Consider the following 17718-nt stretch of genomic DNA (forward strand, 5'->3'; position numbering starts at 1 on the left):
TCGAAAGTTGATCACTTAAGTGTCATGCCGTGTGTTTCTTTGAAAAATGGAGACTTTGGTTCCAACAAACCAATCTTTAAACCAGATCATTCCAAAATCAAAGCAGTAACTGTACCAGCATTGCTCACCAGCACCAAACCGCCCCAAACCATACTCATAAACTGGTTCAAACAGCCCCCAAACCATATTCAATCACCAGCACCAAACACCCCCAAACCATATTGAAAAACCGGTTCAAAATGCTTGCACCAGCACGTGCTGGCGTGCTGGTGCAAGTACTATACTGCACTCCCAAATATGACAAAATCAGCAGCTACCATACTATACTCCCAAATAGTACAAAATCAGCAGCTAGTGCAAACACCATACTGCACTCCCTAACAGCACAAAATCAGCAGTTGGTGCAAGCACCATATTGTACCTGAAAATAGCACAAAAAATCAGCACTAGCAGCACCAATTCCCACCCTCCCCACCAACTGCATCAGTAAGTTTCTTTGAATATTAACTTACTGATGCAACTTGCAAGCACCCCACTACACCAGTACTATACTAAAATAGAACAAACACGTGTGCAAAAATATGAAAATTACAACCACCTTAACCACGGTAAACATCGAATTTAGTCATTACACACAACATCCCATTAGTCAATAACATTCCAGGACCACAAAAAATCAACCTCCTATTAGCCAATACGGTAAACCTTCCTAATTTCACAAAAAACTAACAATCACCTCAGCACCCTCCCATTAGTCAATAGTGATAAGTCCACCATTTCCTTTTCCTTTCGACGGCTTCTTGAATTGATTCATAATTCTTTGACTCTTTCGAACTGGAGGAACTGCAGGTTGTTCTTCTGAAGATACAGGTTCTTCAATAGCTGGAGCTGCTTCTTCTTGAACTGCTAGAGCTGCATCTTCTTCAACAACTGGAGCTGCTTCTTCTTGAACTGCTGGAGCTGCATCTTCTTCAACAACTGGAGCTGCTTCTTCTTGAACTGCTTGAGCTGCATCTTCTTTAACAGCTAGAGCTACTTCTTCTTGAACTGCTTCAGCTGCATCTTTTTCAACTGCTGGACCAGCAGGTTGTTCTACTGGCCTTCTTGCTCGAGATTTCTTCTTAGGCGCAGCAACTATCTTCTTCTTACTGGTGTTGGTGGCTGTTTTGGAGCTGTCAGCATGTGCTGGTTGATCAGGAACTAGTGTTGAGTTTTTTGTTGGTGGCAGTTTACGAACACTCTTCTCTGCAGCCACCCTTCTTCTCTTCGGACCAGCTGCTTGCGACGTTGGTTGGATTCTTTTTGGTGCAGCTCTTGACTCTTGGCTTGGGCCAACTTGAGATATGAGAACCTCTGAACTCCTCCCAGGCTACAACATAATCATGGATGAGAAGAAGCAATATTGTCATAAAAGTGAAAAACTCAAAAATGAAATGCATGAGATGTACAAAACTTACATGCAAAATAGTCATTCCAGTATTGAAGTCCGTATAAATTCCATAACCATATTGCCTTAATCTTCTGCCGAGGACCCCTCTTGTTTGATATGGTGCCTCACTTTGAGGAACCTGAGCTGCTTGTTCAGTTGGTTTTCTTCTCAACTAATAAGGACAAAACAATGTCAACTAAAGCCAAAGTCTGCTCACTAAAGATTAATACAAATACATATAGCTGGAGGGATATTTTCTCCTAGCCTGTGCAACAGTCGAGGAGGAGGTTGCCCTTGAACCTGGGCCTCCGGTTGGCTCTTCAGCTGGTTCTTGAACTTGGCCTTCAGCAGGCCCTTCAGCTAGACAATCAGCATGCCTATCAGCTGGCCCTCCAGCAGGCCTTTCAGCAGCCCCTTCAGCTGGTTCTTGTGCTGGCGCTGCACTTGATCCAATTTGAGTCCCTCCACTTGGCTGTTGAAGCAACTGATGTTGCTTCTTCAAATGACAACCACTTTTGTTGTGACCTACCTCACGACAATATGAGCATTTTATCTCTACACCTGACCTGCTCATCTTCTTACTTCTGGGCTCTCCCTCCTGCTTTCTTCGTCTCCTTTTAGGCCTTCCCATTTGTTTCTTAAGTGGCAAAGGATGAGGGGCTTCATGATTTGTCAGCTCCCAGAATTTTGTACTTCTAATAGGCTACATCATGTGCTGGTACGTAGCAAGATATGTGCTTTTGTGGTAGCAACCATGTAGGTAATCCTTGGGATTTTGGTACTTCGCTTGGATGGCACAAATGGCATGTGCGCAGGAAATTCCAGAAAGTTGCCAAGCTCAACATGAGCACTTTAGTTTGTCCAATTTAACAACATACTTGTCTGTCTTTTCCATGACCTCATAGCCATCATCTCCATTCCAGATAGGATGACAGAACCTACTACTCGCCAAGTTGTCATCCAATCTTTTAACAATCCTAGGACCACACTGTCCAGTCCACTTCGCAGCCTCATCTCTCTGTTTTTGCAGCCTTGTCATGACTATCACTCGAATATCCTCAAGCATGCTGATGATTGGTTTGCACTTCGCCTCTAAAATTCTGCCATTGAAGGCTTCACTGAGATTGTTATCAATGATATCGCTCTTGAATTCTTCACTGAAGAAGGCCTTGCACCAATGCATGGGTTCAGTTTGAAAAAGTGCTTCATAACCGTCCTTCGTCAAGTCAAGCAGCTGCTGTTTGTGAATTCTAAAATTAGCCATGTTGGTGCTCTTAGCTATCATCCAAAATTGCTTCTGTAGTTTCTCCCCTTTGTAGATCTTTGCCCAGTTTGCATATATGTGCCTCTCACACATCCTATGTTCAGTAAATGGCATCAACTCAGCTAGAGCAGGAAGAAGTCCCTACAAGAATTCATACATCAAGGCATTAATAAAGGCATGTGCAAGATAAAATGTCATAATTATTGTTTGTGCAGTTACACCAGCATTACCTTTTGTTGGTCGCTCATGAATGCCCAACCTCCTCCATTAGTGATCTCAAGGTCCGCCATCAAATTTTTCAGGAACCACGACCAAGTGTCCTTGCTCTCTACCTTCACAACAGCCCAAGCAATTAGAAACATCTGATTATTGCCATCCCTCCCAATGGCAGCCAACAATTCTCCCTTGCACACACACTTCAAGAAACATTCATCTAACCCTATGACTCGTCTACAACCAGCAACAAATCCCCGCTTGCATGCATCAAAGCAAATATAAATTCGGTCAAAGTTAGTCCCATGGTTAGGCAGTGGCCGCTCCACAACCTCAACATAAACTCGACTACCCGGGTTTTGCAGCCTACATTCTCCAGCATATTCCCAAATTTGACCATATTCTTCCTTGTACCTCTCTAGAATTTTTTTCATCACCTTATACTTGGCTCTTTTACACTGATTGAGTGACACGTTAATCCCTACCTGCTCCCTCACCAACTGCTTCAGCTGAGTACTCTTCACATCAGGCATCGCTTTGATGGTATCGAAGAAGTGTTTTGACAACCAAGCACTCGTTACCCTTTTGTTGTCAAACATGATGGAACAAGTATGTTCCTCCTGTAATGACCTAATTTGGAATGACCCGTCCCTCTTTGAACGTGCGCCATATATCTTCCACGAACAACTAGGTTGAGAACACTTTGCTCTAACATAGTCTTGCGTATTTCGAGTGAACTGAAGAGTCCTCTGTTCAACTATTGAATACTTGATAATCCCTTCTTTGAATTGTTTGGCATCAGAAAATTTCAGACCTACAGTCAACACAAAAGAAGAAGAGCCAGGATCGTATAACGGATACTTACGTTTCCTTCTGCACACAACGGGATCATCATCTTCATGCTGATTTTCAGAATTATCATTATGTTCATCAGAGCCACTTTCTTCATGATCAGTGTCATTACCTTCAGCTGGAGCTCCATCAATGCTATGTCCTGGTTCAGCTTCATGCAATCCTCCAAGTGCAGTTATTGATTTTTTTCCAAATTCCCTTTGCTTTTGCCTTGACTGTGCAAGTTCCTCATCGTCATCTTCACTTGGTAAATTTACATTTGTTACACCCTCATCATCTGATTCACTAGATGCAGCAACTTCCCACGACAATCCAGTGAACTCTTCACTCGCTGCATGGCTTGCCTCCCTCTCATCCCTCTCATGTCCAGCTTCATCTATAATAGAACTAGCACCAACCTGAGTACTAGGTAAAGCAGCACCATCACCTACGTCTCCTCCCTCAACCCCTTCATCAGATTCACCATCACTATAGGACTCAACGTACACAACAGCTTCTTTTCCATGAAGATAATGGGAGATGATATCCTTAACACCATTATCATCATCAAAGTTTCTAATACCGTCCTTCAAGCTGCTTCCAGGAACACAATAATGCAAACGTCCTATTTTACATCTTAATTGTTGAACTATATCCCTCATGAGATTAATATATGCTGGCTTGCTTCTATCGAAATAAACAGTACCTTCAAGTCCCCCAAATTATTCCCACTCGTCAGTGCCGATGACAAATTCTCCTCCATAGCGAACAATGATGCCGATAATTGTGTCTTTATCCCCCATATCGACCCTGCATTGAAGGAAAAAAGCCAAAAAATTCAATATTTTAGCTTTCGGGACCACACCACATAGGAAAAAGAGCACAGTTTCACATGAAGGTCCCCCACATGGTCGACAAGATTGAAAAAGCCACCATCAGACCACATGGGTGACAATGACAGAGGTCCCCACATGGACCACAGTCTATCGCATATACTCAGCCCGACACCAACACAATCGAATCCACTTCAAGCCCTAATGTCCGAACAACGAGCCATAATTTATGAAGTTCAAGCTTTAATTTCAGAAGTTCAAGACCTAATTTCAAGTTCGAGCCCCAATTTCCCAAGTTCGAGCCCTAATTTCCTACTTCAAACCCTAATTTCCCGAAGGCAGCCCTAATCTACCAATTAATTGAGTGAAACATAGGACAATGAAGCACAATGTGTCGATCAATTCAGCAAAATAGAAATTAACAGCCCTTATTTGAAGACCGACCTTCGTAATTTGCCATGGAGACGGGACCGACGCCGACGGGACGAGTGATGCTCAGTCCACGGGATGAGGAAGCGACGCCGACCGACCGCGAGGGGAAGGCAAGAGACGGCAATGGCGACGGTGACGGCGACGAAATGAGGGCGCCACGAGCGATGAGCGACGGGCGACGGCGACTGGACGAGGGAGACAAAGCAGGTGTGACAAGCGACGTGATGCTAAGACCTTTGAACTGAGCGACGTCGTTTGCTGTCCTAAATGGAACAACGTCGTCCTTCTTGTCCAAGTGGACTGAGCGACGTCGTTTTGCTCGTCCACGTGGACATCAAATGTTGACCCCAATATCCACGTCACACTTTTTTTAAAAATAAAAATGCCAGGTCAGCTTTTTGGCCGGAATTTTGGCCGGAGTCACTAAAATGATCTATTTTCCTCCGACTTGACACCAAAGTAATCCGAAAAAAAGTTATGGCACCAAAGTGATCGCCGTACACAAGTTATGGCACTTATAGTGTACTTTTGCGGAATAACATGCTAGTTTGGCATCGACCTTTGCCTTAAGTGCAAACTTGAAAGTGGGCTAGTCAGTATGTGAGTTAATGTTATTTATGGGTTGGTTTCTTAATGATAGTAAAATGTGAGTTATGTTGCTTAATAGCTTTTTTGTAAACTATATAATTTGAATTTTTAACTTAAAAGGAATACATGATTCAAAATGTAATAATGTCCCGGATATACTTTATGGTTTTTGTATTGAACAAAAAACCGTCAATTTACCTTTATTCGAAAACGAAAGAGAACTCGACAAATAAGAAATATCTGATTTTGAATTGGGTCCGAATAATGCAGTGCAAGTGGATGAAACGGGATTCCTCATCGATCCATCCAACCGAACAAGATCCTGATCAAAAGATTTTTACGGTTTTGAATGTAAGTGTATTCAGCTTGATCATTTTAAGTTTCCGATATGTCAATGTGGCTGTCATGTTGTGGCTAGGACATTATTATTATTTATACATGCAAAAAGAATTTTTCCATGTTTCAATCGTCGCTAGTAGTGCCTAATGCATGACTTTTTTTCCCCCATCCCATAACGGATGTGACGAGCGAACAATTCGGTTCCAATATACATTGACACAATCGCATCAAAACAAGTAGTGGAGAGAATTGATGGGGATCACTTTCAAAAACTGAGGTTCTAACATGGTTCTTATATGGAAACTTTTCTCACTTTGTAAACCAGCAACAAGGGATAAGGACATAGCTGTCTATCAACAGCTTGACCAGGGGCGATGACGAGACCCAAGCGATGGACGGTTTTAGAGACTCCAACACTAAGTGCATAAAGCCGAGATTTCCACTTGCCTCACCTTGAGATGATAGCATCCTTGTCGCAACTACCAGCATCACCTCGAGAACTTTGGTCTGATCTTTAAGCTGTCGAAAGAGCCAGAAAATGTCGCTCTAAGCAACCATTAAAGAGGGTTAAGTTTGTCATGCGATGCGGAAAGTAGATGACATAAGGCTCCGTTCGTTTGGCGAAAAATATTCTCTTTTTGGAAAATATTTTCCCGGAAGTCATTTTCCTGGAAAATGTTTTCCTGGAACATAATTTTCCGGTGTTCGGCGACCAATATGAAAAAGTTTCGGAAAATATTTTTCACCGGCGGCGCGGCGGCGGCGGCCGGCGACCGGCGGCGGCGGCGGCGGCGGCCACGCGACCGGCGGCGGCCGACGACCGGCTGCTGGCGGCGGGCGGCCAGCGACCGGCGATCAACTTCCTCTCCCACGGAAAATATTTTCCCTCCCATGGGCAATTTTGCCTTCATTCGGGGAAAATGATTTCCTCTTTGTGAAAAGTGGAAATCATTTTCCTCAAAACAATGAAGGATTTGGGGGTGGGGAAGGAAAATGTTTTCCCACGGAAAACATTTTCCGCCCCCGAACACCGGAAAACGCGGAAAATATTTTTCGGAAAAATATTTTTCCGCAAACGAACACAGGCAGTTGTTTATTTCCATGAAAGTACAAAAAACTCCCGCCAATACTACAATTTTAAAATGAGTCAGTAACTCGATTCTCAGTCACCATATCAGACTTTCTCTTACTGTAAAATGACGTAGAATCATCTCGTGGTCACAGAAAAAGTGTAACATAAGCTGATGAGTGCAACCTATATAGTCTTGACTAACCAGCTCAACGGCGGAGGCAAGCTCCTCCACGGCTTGTTGGAATGGAAAATTAGTTGGTGCAGCAACCTCCCCCCGATCAAATTCCAAGTCCTCAAGAAAATTAGGATCAAGCGCTCTTCCCTCCCATGTGAATAAATCCTGAAGCAACTTGACATCTTCAGCATCCATGCTCTCCCTTGGCTACAGATGTTGAATGTGAGAGGGTGAAATAGATTGATCAATTGATTTTTATGAGAAAGTAGTGTATACCTTAAACCTTTTCCATAACTTTGTCACGTGATTCATCTTCAGATGGGAAGGATGTTCCGAGTGTCTTCGCATGTTTATCTCTGGTACAGTGGACACGCGGCGATGCTTTTATATGCTTTGCCCTGGACAAATGATAGAGAAATGGGAATAAAAAAGCACACGCAGCATCCACACACCCGCACGGCACTCATCATCTGAGACAGGATACGTGGTTGAAGAATCAGTACTCACGGTGTAAATTTTATAACTTGTAGATATTGCATTTATGCGTCTGTTTCAACTAGTAGAATGAAAAAGAATATCATCTACTCATGGAAAGATTGCTTCTGGTAGATGTACCTCGGAACTCATAAATGACTTTTCTTATTTTACTTGTCTCCTCTGCATGCCTTTTACACAGATAGAGAAAGCTAGAACTTCCTGATTTTAAGACCTTTTCTTTTTCTCTTTGTATTCCTAAAGAACATGTCCATCAGAATAAGAACATACCCTGCCCTATATGAGTTTCACTTCAAATTTTCATACCTGGCACCAAACCTGAGGGTTGACAGAGTTTCTGACGCATTTGAAGGGCTGGGTGAACAACAACATAGTAATGCCATGTGAGAGTTCCCTCCCTGTGAGACGAACTTACTATTTATGTTTTGAATACATGCTAGCAGGATAATAGAAGGGCTAATGTGGGGCAGTCTCACCAGAGAATCTTTCAAAATCCGAGTAAGTTTGGAGTTGCGATACGGAATATGATTTCCTTTCACGTTTGGACCACATGTCAAGGCCTGTACCACATTTCCAAGTGCTGACAGGGACTTATTGATGGTTTTAGCTTCTTCAAGAACCCTGCCCTCTGCTCCTGTTTTCTCAACTTTCTCAGAGCCAGCCAGGTCCACGAGAATCAGTTTTCCAAATGTTCTGGCCACGCTCAGGACACGAAATTCTATATGAGAGAGGAAAAAATTACCAAGAAATTGTAATCGCATAAGAGACCAACCGTACCTCGTCTGTTTGGTTGATTCTTGGTGCACTGAGAATATGTAAATACAATGGCTATTGGTGCTGCCCGCATTCATTTCTGTTTCAGCTTAAGTTTGAAACTGTATGCATAATTAGGGAAGGTGGCAGATATTTTAAAAGAAAATACTGATATGGCTATGCTAGCAGAAGAACAAGTACAAGCCAAAACGGAAAGGAGAAAGGATACGGGTGTCTCCAACTGCTCTGTTGCATATACCACTCTGGAGTTCAGAGGATGGAACTAAAAGATCAACCAAGGGAAGATTGAAATACAGTCAAATAAAAAGGAGCTTGTATCTTACAGATAAGCTTTGTAATGCTTCAGCAATGTCTGATAGAGATATCTGGAGGGAAGGGAGAAAACATTAAGGGGGTCTCACAGAAAGAAAGCATAAGATGATATGTAAGTATAGGGGGTTTAAACTCAATATGCTGTCCAGTTTTGCGTATACAACAAAGGATAGGTTAATTTATGTTAGTCGAGCAGCAAATCAGTTTCTAGTTGTTCCACTTGTGGTATTGTCGGAAGACCATTTGAGTCTAAAGAGCAAAATAACATCTTTTTCTCAGAAACATTTTGTGAATGTGTGTGAGGGGCATAAGCATCTTAAGATGCATGCTTCTGCAGGCTCACTGCACATAAATATCACCTCCGTAACTACAGGTAACAATATCCCGTGTGATTTGGTCTCTTTAATTTGTATGCGGTACTTTGAAAGATCCAAAAGGTCCCTGGAAGAAGGAAAATAAATGATGTCCGTGAGGTTTTATTTATAAAACTTCCCGGGATTATTGGATGAGAGCCATTATCTCAACATGAATGTCTTCAAATGCAGACATGGTAATCTATACCTTACTTTCTCCATGTAGATCTCTACCTGAAAAAGTTGGAAAACGTTAAAAATAGAGCATTATATCGATAATTAAGTGAAGCACCAGGTAGCAGCTTGCGTAGGCGCACCATGGACAATTTGATTGTATACTTCATTGAATCAGCAGAAGTGATTTCTCTGAAAATTCCATCAACCACTGTTGCAAGGAGACCTTTCTTGGCATCATCACATTCGAGGATGCTTGGTCCCTGATCATAATAATTGTTACTGAACTGGTATATATCAATGGCCATCTACTAACGCTATTCTGGGGGTGGACTGGTCACCTCTATACTATATGTCTTTCCAGCTCCAGTCTGCTCAAGAAAAAATAGAGCTTCTTGTTAGAAAATAGAAAAAGATCACTATAATTTATTTAACATATCAAGAAGATTAAGTTATGCAAAGTATCATATATGCAGTCCTAGTTCTGCAACGACTTGAACTATGATTGTAACATCTAGTTAGAACAAGCAGAGGGAATTCCTCTACACGGAGATCCGACGCAAAATGTCAAACTGGAAAAAACTTTGAAAGAATTCCGAACCGAATATCTTGGAATAGAACAAACAACATTGGGCAACTTCAGATCCGCACACCCTTTTCAACTTGATCAAGTAAAAGAGGTTGTTCGAGACCTACTATGGCACTTATCATAGGATCACATCTACTCCATCCATTTGTAAAGCACCTATTAGCATTCTCTCCTCCACATTTAAACATGCATGCATCTAATCACGCCACTCTATCTCATAACAGATCTACTTTGTTCGAGCGAAACATCAAGGTAAAGAGTTAAGGAATCAATTAGACAACAGAAACCACGCATTGTTTGTCGCAGCATAGTGTCTCACCTGTCCATACGTAATGATCGTCCCATTTATTGCTTTTACCACATCTGTTACATTTAAGAGCAACGCATAAAAACTAAAATATCAATACACCTGGAAGTAAACTCGATAGTGCATGCTGTGTACACCTACTAACAGAAGAAAGCAGTGGATTTGGATGAAAATAATCGATTTATCTCGATCATCAATTAAAGGACGAGAAAGTAGCAGGATTCGCATGAAAATAGTTGATTGATCTCATGTACTGAATAAGGATTAGGAAAATGCGCATGTCGACACAAGCACCTAACGCTGTGATCAATGATTCTCGTTCTATGGACCGAATAAACTTCACATCCAGAAATGAATACAAACGAGTAGACATCATGTTAGACATCACAATGCAGCGGCGATGCTAGATATACCTCGAACAACAGGACGAGCCAGAAACGAATAGACATCATCTTGCTTGGAGTCGTCGTAGAACACCTTATCGAAGCCGAACTTCAGCTCTCCTTCCTTTTCATCCTAACAGCCATCGACATCGAGATCACCACAGCTTGATCAATCAAAACCGGCGCGAATCTCAGCCAATACGAGACGAGAGAATTCACAAGATCTCACTCGAAAGTACAGATTCCACAACTCAGATGCAATCAACGAGAATAGCCTAATCAACCGCAACTACCGTCTCTTCCAGTACGCACACAACCTCATCGGACCGAACTTTCCCCGAGTATAACTGCAGAAGTAGGAAAGAGAGGTTCGTCGAAGCACCTTGAGATTGAAGGCCTCGTCGTCGATCCGCTCAATGCAGACGGAATCGCCGCCATGATCGCGCCTCTCTCTCGAGCTCAGAGGCCTGAACCGCGCGCAGACGGTGATGTTGGCCATGCCCTCAGCGCTCGCGCCGCCGCGGAGAACGCCGGATCGAGCCGAGAAATTCAACGAGCGACTGCGAAAACGCAGGAGGAAATCCTGAAAGATCGAAGGGAAGAAAAGCGAGCGAGAAGAAGGAGGAGATTTTTGATACTGAGGAAGAGAGAGAAATTTGAAATGTTTGGGTCAGAGTGTGAGGAGAGAGAAGCTCCCTCCCCTTTTTATAGCGACGGAAAATGGAGGGAAAAAGAGGAAGTGCACAGGGGCAATTTTTTCGATTTTCTTTTATTTTTTTAAAGACACGACGACACTTTCTTTTCCAATCAAATATTGGAAATGGGAAAAAGATTATCTTAGATTCCAAAAACAAATCAAAAGTAATGGTAATGGTAAGTACTTTAATATATTTCCTAAAAGCTTATATAAACTCCAAAAATTCATGAAAAAAATGGTAAATTTTCAAAAAAGAATTTCTCTAAGTACTCGAAAATTGATGATGTGCACGCAAAGAGAGAGGGAGAGAGAGAAATGGTTATACACAAGTTATGCGTACTGGTGAGAGAAACGATATATATCCTCGACTGTTGGATGGAAGCGGCATCTATCGTTGGATTAATGTGACGAGGAATGTCCTCTACCGTTAGATCAAGTGGATCTCTACTGTCGGATCGATTAAATCAGAATTGTAATCCTCTTCAGTTAGATCGTGTAGAAGATCAATGATTGTAATTATAGGGACTTTTATATAAATAGAAAAGCCCTCCTACTCATTGGTATCGTCCACTCTCATTTGAGCAAAGGAACATTTTCCATAGTTTTTAGCACTTTGTGCGAGTGAAATTTGAACAAAAACATCCTCTTGTGAAGATTCGGGCATAAAAACTTTGTCAAATGTGAAACAATATTTTTGTCCTGTTCACAGCAGAAAAGACGCATGAATTTCTACATCACACAACATAGCAAATTGCCAAAAACGAAAAAAGAAAGAACAAAAATTACGGCGCTTGATCGTGACTTTGCAACCATTGTGTTCATATACCCTCACCTGATAAACTCGCGCAGGAAAAAATAAGGAATAATGACACAAACAGTCCATGAATTTTAGGCTGATATGTAATTTAGTCTGAACTTTCAATTTGTTCAACTTGATCACTGAACTTTTAGTAAATGTTCAATATAGTCTCGAACTATATGAAAATATACAATATAGTTCCCGAACTTGAATTAATGGAAGGACTATATGAACATGTGCCAAAGTTCTAGACCATAGCTGAACAAATTGAAAGTTCGGGACCATATTGAACATTGGGTTAAAGTTCGTGGACTACATTGAACAAATTAAAAGTTCATGGAGCAAATTGCACATTAGTCAAAGTTCGTGGATTATTTGTGTCATTCCAATTGATAGTGGAAGCAATAATGACTTATATAGTATGAAATTCAGTCTTGAGACTTTATCTTGATTATCGGATGGTTTTAATTTGATTTCATTTGCCTAATGGGTGAGTGTCAGTCGACAAATAGCGGCCTAGTTGCGACGAATGTCAGCTTATCATGACAAGTGGCGATGTATCATGACAAGTGTAACACGTCTTAACATGTGGCGATCAAACCGTGCTTAAAAACCAATGTGCATTTAGTCTTTAGATAGTAATTACACCGTTGAGCTCAAATGACGGGTTCTGCCATTAAAGGAGCACGTACCCATCTAGATACCCGTCGGATGGGGATAGTCTGCGATTGACACTCTTCAGTGGCAATTGAAAAAACTCTTTCCTCGTAAAATTTTGATTAAAAAATGAAAAATCCAGAACATCAAATTTGTAACACACGCAATTGTTCCATAAAATTACTAATTCGGCTCTAATTATTAGTCCAAATTATTTTGGGCCCATTTATTTTAGCATTGGTAAATTTATTAAAAGCTCAAAGTTCAATTTTCATGTGTTATAAAAGTACAGATCATTGACAAATGTTAATTAGTGTTGGATCGATGTTTTTAAGCAACTAATTATGGTATGGTCTTGTCGCCATCACATGACATTATGGAAGAGATGAAAGGGATAGATTTGTGATCGAGCAATGACCTCGAATTGAAATTGAAAATTCTATCATTGCATGAGGCTTTTTCGTACACAAGGTCATTTAATTCAGAAAGCTAACACGAAACGATCATTAACTTCCGGGCGGCAAGTCTTGTTGGTCCACATTAATATTGATCCTCGATAGCCCCCGGCCATATTTCTAAGTGCAAACATCATGACCGTGGTCCATCCACTGACCATTTGGAAATGTGTGGGATCTTATCAATGAATATTTCGGGACACTTGCTAGGTAATGTAAATTCTTAAAACTATTCTATTTATGTGATGCGGGGTGATTGATGCTTTAACAATTGGGAAAATGATAGCATTAACGCCTTAATTTTTGTGCAGCGCCTACTTTGTTACCAAGACTTTTAAGAAGCAATTACTTAAGTAACTTCCGTGACTTAGTCCGTCAAAATATTTGATGTGACTTGCTAGAGTCAATTAAATAGATGATTTTAAAATGTTTCAGCACTAAATTGATCGTTCATCCACCATTTGTAAATTTTTGGTTCTAAACTTTTTTTTAATTTGACCAAACAACATCCTGAGCCAAAAGCAGAAATCACAAGACAATATTCTAGTTTGGCCACTATTTTTCTTAATTTTGTCAGGCTTAAAGGCAAAATAATTGAGCAAAGTTTCTCTTCAAACTATTGCATTTAAAATTACGGAGATTTTATATTTGGGACCAATTTGGCCCCTATTTTTCAATATGTGAAAAATTAATGCATTTAACGAGATTGTTCAGTACATAGATTGTGCACCACACAATTTATAATGCTTTGTGCCGAAAATTTAAGAGCACTTTAGTGCCAAATTTCATGAACAATCAATTTAGTGCCAAATTTCTTAAGAGCATCCATCTAAGTGTCTCCGACGAGTCACGTCATGTTATATTTTTTGTGACCGAAATCACTAAAGTGGTTGCTTTTTTAAAAGTTGTGACACATATATTGTTATTTTTGAAAAGTTTTGACAAAACAATGAGCGTCATATAATGGTTGTGGCATTGATGTTATCTTTATCCCTTTAAAATCAAATTGAGTATAGGACCTCATTTTATACAAGGGTTAATATTATGAAAAATTCCAAACTAGTATATATGTGACAAATTTTCCCCAAACTAATTTTTGACCACCAAAAACCCCAAATTAGTACATTTGTGACAAATTTACGTAAAACTAATTTTTTTACCACAAAAAACCCCAAATTGGTACATTTGTGATAAATTTACCCTCCATCAGTTTATGTTAAATTGGATTAATACAAAAAAAATTACAAACTAGTACATATGTGACAAACGGATGGTAAAACCCAAAACTGGTACATCTGTCAATTGCCGTGTGTCATTTAACAATGCAATTTCACAGTAAAATTTAACGGAAACTGATGGAAGGTAAATTTATCACAGGTGTACCAGTTTGGAGTTTTTTGTGGTCAAAAAATTAGTTTATGGTAAATTTACAATAAATGTATCAGTTTGGAATTTTTCGTGGTATTAACTCTTTATACAAATTAACAGTTCAGATTTGTTGAGAAACCAAAAGGAGCACTTCCACGTCTCCCTTGTGAGGCATATTTCATGAATGCCCTTCTAGAAACACTCATTATATGACGTGCGTGTGAGACGGGGGAGACGATAATTTTGAAACTCTCTTTATTATCATTCTAGAGTGTTTCTAGAACTTTTAAACTTTTTCTCTTGTATAACTAAGTAGCACGAGTGAAGAGATCTAACTAGTTCCAATATGCAAGTATGCAGTTCGACTCGGAGTAGCTTCCCTCACAAAATCCTTTAGGTTGCATTTGGTGGCCCAAATAGGATAAAAGTTACCCTATCCGGCATTTGGTGGATGCACATCGATTGGGATAAATGCGGACGTCTAGACGAAAACCCGAATTTCCCTTACAAACTACACCCCTCTCAGGCTCGGGTCCATGTTGTTACCCTATCAAAAATGCTTTATTAAGTGATTGCGACATCATCAAATGATTAAACTATTTTAGTACTTTTTAGGATAAATTGTCTATCGCACGTTATGCTAGATGTCAGTAATGTCACACACAATTAGTAAGTAAAGATTTCGTGATATCGCATTAACACGTTACTTGAAATAATAATAAGCATCCGGCGACGTACCATCTCTCCGCCTTTTCGCAATCAAGTCCTCGCGGCGGTTGGAGGATGTCTTAAACATAGATAGGATCCCATATTGCAAATTCCTCAAGCAAATAAGTTTAGGACTGGTACGTCAAGAGGATTCCTAGCCACGAAACAGTTTGGTCCTCACAGCCCCTTGACCCTCTTCATGTCCCATGAACTTTTTGATGTGGTCCTTATATAACTGTAGCTCTTATCTTTTGGTTGTATATTGAGATAAGACCTCAAGTCAAGTCAATTTTGATCAATGACCTAGCCAACACGATGACAACGAAGTACTTGTCGGAACGAATAGATAAAAAAAGTGACGTAATAAAGGACATTCCAATAAGTTATAAATTTCAATACGTAATAAAATTACCCACATGACTTTAAAAATTGACTTTTTCTCCAAAAAGGATGAATTGACCTTTAAATCTACCGCAGTACATTTAACATACATAACTCTTGATTGATAACTATTGTAATATTAACAAACATCAAAGCTAACCCGAATCTTGTAATTTAAGTCCAATGCGAAATTAACAAAGAAAGTAAATGAGGAACGATAACTCTTGATTGATAAACATGCACGTATATGCCAGCCATGAACACAAAACAAAGTGGAGTAGCTGGAACATCATTTTCAAAGAAAGAAACAAGAGGCACGTATGAAATTGCTTGAACACTCCAAGCCTCAAGGGCATACCTACAACACACAACATTCACCATCTTGCCCTTCTTGAAAACTTTCGATACATAACGACTGTTACATTGGCGAAGTGGCAGAGAGACCGAAAAAGAATGAGTGAATCGCCATGCAGCAGCGGAGGCATCTTCCAAGCCCTAAACGGCAATGTCTACGGCAACGGGACGTGGACTCTGGTCCTGTCCCACGGCTTCGGGGCTGACCAGACCGTTTGGCACCACGTCGTGCCGTTCTTAGCGTGCTTCTTCAAAGTGGTGGTCTACGACTTGGCCTTCGTCCACCCGGGAGTGTATGGCGCTGCCGCAGGAAAGTACTCGGACTTGGGGGGTTACGCTGAAGACTTGGTGCGCCTTCTCGATGGGCTGAAGGTGAAGAGGAGCATTTACGTCGGTCACTCCATGTCGGCCATGATCGGGTGCTTGGCCGCAATCCGCAGGCCCGACCTCTTTGAACAACTTGTGCTGCTCAGTGGATCTCCAAGGTAGGTCCTCTCTCTCTCTCGCTCTCTCTCTCTGTGTGGACACATGTTCTAAGTTGTTTTACTGAGGGAGCTGGAGCCAGATAAATTCTGTAGATCCACATGCACACATAAACAAAAACTGTATCTCAAATATCCTTTGAGTATTAACAGAATATCCTTTTTGCCTCACTGCCTGTGTTTAAAACAGAAAGATAAAAGTCTATATAGATTTTGTTAAATGCACGACTTGGGTCATCTCGAATTCAAAATTTTCTCTAACCGAATGTGTTTCTTGGCGACTAGCTTGAGCGCTACAAAAAGCTGATATGATTCTTGATCTTTTAACGTCATTTTATTAACATATATCTGTGAATTACAGGTACCTCAACGCCAAAGGATACACTGGAGGCTTCGATGAACCGGCGATCAACTCGATACTACAATCAATGCGTGCGAATTACTCAGGTTGGATCCATGATTTCGCTCCAACAGCAATAGCACTGAACAACACGGGTGCACTGATGGAGTTCGAGCACAGCTTGGGACGAATAGAGCCTGAAATTGCGGTAAGCGTAGCTAAAACCGTGTTCCTCAGTGACCTGAGATGGGCTCTGCCAAAAGTGCCGGTTCCGTGCTCCATCATTCGATCCCGAAAGGACATCATCGTGCCAGCGTCCGTCTCGCATTACATGAAGAAGAAGATTGGGAATGGCACCTCCAAGGTGAAGATACTAAGGACACAAGGCCACTTCCCAATGCTCACTGCTTATCCTTTGCTTCTGGATGCCTTGAAGGGGGCAATTTAACTTCGTTCAAATTGCCCGGTTTGTGCGAAAGTGTTGAAGAAGCGAGCAAAATCTTCGCTAGAGACGGTCCACCTCATTGTTTAGTTGGGAACACGAATATTACCCAATTTGTTTTTTGTTAAATTTGCATATAAGTGACATTCGTATAGGGAACCCACTCACCGAGGCCTTTCTCTGAGCCACGAAAAACCACACAACCCTCTTGATTATGGTTCAATCCCGACCCTCTTTTTTATCTCTCATATGGTCTTTGTTTTTATATATAGCAATATAAGTACACTTTTATGCAAATGTGTCATTGGTTTCTTAGACATTTTTATGCAACCAAGTCCTTAACTTATTTGATTTGAGCAATTAATTTCTGTCTGCTATCTAATGCCAGTTATTTGCATTTAGCTTTTCTATGATATGTTCTTAGCGTCCTCCATCGAAAAATGATAAAATAGAAAGTGATAAAAGGGAGAGG

The 17718-nt window shown here is 40.9% G+C and overlaps 3 protein-coding genes across 3 annotated transcripts; 1 reads left to right on the top strand and 2 right to left on the bottom strand.

Annotated features, from left to right (window-relative positions):
* Positions 1-2267: 2267 nt before the first annotated feature.
* Positions 2268-3622, bottom strand: LOC130139083 (uncharacterized). Its single transcript, XM_056315314.1, has 2 exons — positions 2924-3622; positions 2268-2834 (listed from the first exon to the last, which is right to left on the bottom strand). Exons 1-2 carry the CDS (start codon positions 3503-3505, stop codon positions 2268-2270), a joined length of 1149 nt encoding a protein of 382 aa, XP_056171289.1. The 5' UTR covers positions 3506-3622.
* Positions 3623-6194: 2572 nt separating this feature from the next.
* On the bottom strand, positions 6195-11165 carry LOC115678592 (kinesin-like protein KIN-1). Its single transcript, XM_056315491.1, has 14 exons — positions 10946-11165; positions 10594-10696; positions 10193-10236; positions 9626-9655; positions 9428-9547; positions 9319-9344; positions 9117-9198; positions 8769-8810; positions 8654-8687; positions 8449-8524; positions 7978-8364; positions 7460-7574; positions 7204-7383; positions 6195-6448 (listed from the first exon to the last, which is right to left on the bottom strand). The coding sequence occupies exons 1-14, from the start codon at positions 11060-11062 to the stop codon at positions 6239-6241; spliced, it is 1566 nt and encodes a 521-aa protein (XP_056171466.1). The 5' UTR covers positions 11063-11165; the 3' UTR covers positions 6195-6238.
* Positions 11166-15962: 4797 nt separating this feature from the next.
* On the top strand, positions 15963-17505 carry LOC115678677 (strigolactone esterase D14-like). Its single transcript, XM_030602085.2, has 2 exons — positions 15963-16467; positions 16826-17505. The coding sequence occupies exons 1-2, from the start codon at positions 16082-16084 to the stop codon at positions 17250-17252; spliced, it is 813 nt and encodes a 270-aa protein (XP_030457945.1). The 5' UTR covers positions 15963-16081; the 3' UTR covers positions 17253-17505.
* Positions 17506-17718: the final 213 nt, after the last annotated feature.

The sequence above is a fragment of the Syzygium oleosum genome, unplaced genomic scaffold (assembly GCF_021117445.2).
Source record: "Syzygium oleosum isolate NSW1041296 unplaced genomic scaffold, Sole_v2.1 Sole_v2.10, whole genome shotgun sequence".
NCBI classification, from domain to species: domain Eukaryota; kingdom Viridiplantae; phylum Streptophyta; class Magnoliopsida; order Myrtales; family Myrtaceae; genus Syzygium; species Syzygium oleosum.

Coding starts and splice junctions, on each gene's coding strand:
- LOC115678592 (XM_056315491.1), bottom strand. CDS start 11,062: ATGGCCAACATCACCGTCTGCGCGCGGTTCAGGCCTCTGAGCTCGAGA. Junction 9,656..10,192: donor CGATCATTACGTATGGACAG/GTGAGACACTAT, acceptor TTTCTTGAGCAG/ACTGGAGCTGGAAAGACATA. Junction 9,345..9,427: donor ATACAATCAAATTGTCCATG/GTGCGCCTACGC, acceptor CAACTTTTTCAG/GTAGAGATCTACATGGAGAA.
- LOC130139083 (XM_056315314.1), bottom strand. CDS start 3,505: ATGTTTGACAACAAAAGGGTAACGAGTGCTTGGTTGTCAAAACACTTC. Junction 2,835..2,923: donor TCATGAGCGACCAACAAAAG/GTAATGCTGGTG, acceptor GAATTCTTGTAG/GGACTTCTTCCTGCTCTAGC.
- LOC115678677 (XM_030602085.2), top strand. CDS start 16,082: ATGAGTGAATCGCCATGCAGCAGCGGAGGCATCTTCCAAGCCCTAAAC. Junction 16,468..16,825: donor CTGCTCAGTGGATCTCCAAG/GTAGGTCCTCTC, acceptor TGTGAATTACAG/GTACCTCAACGCCAAAGGAT.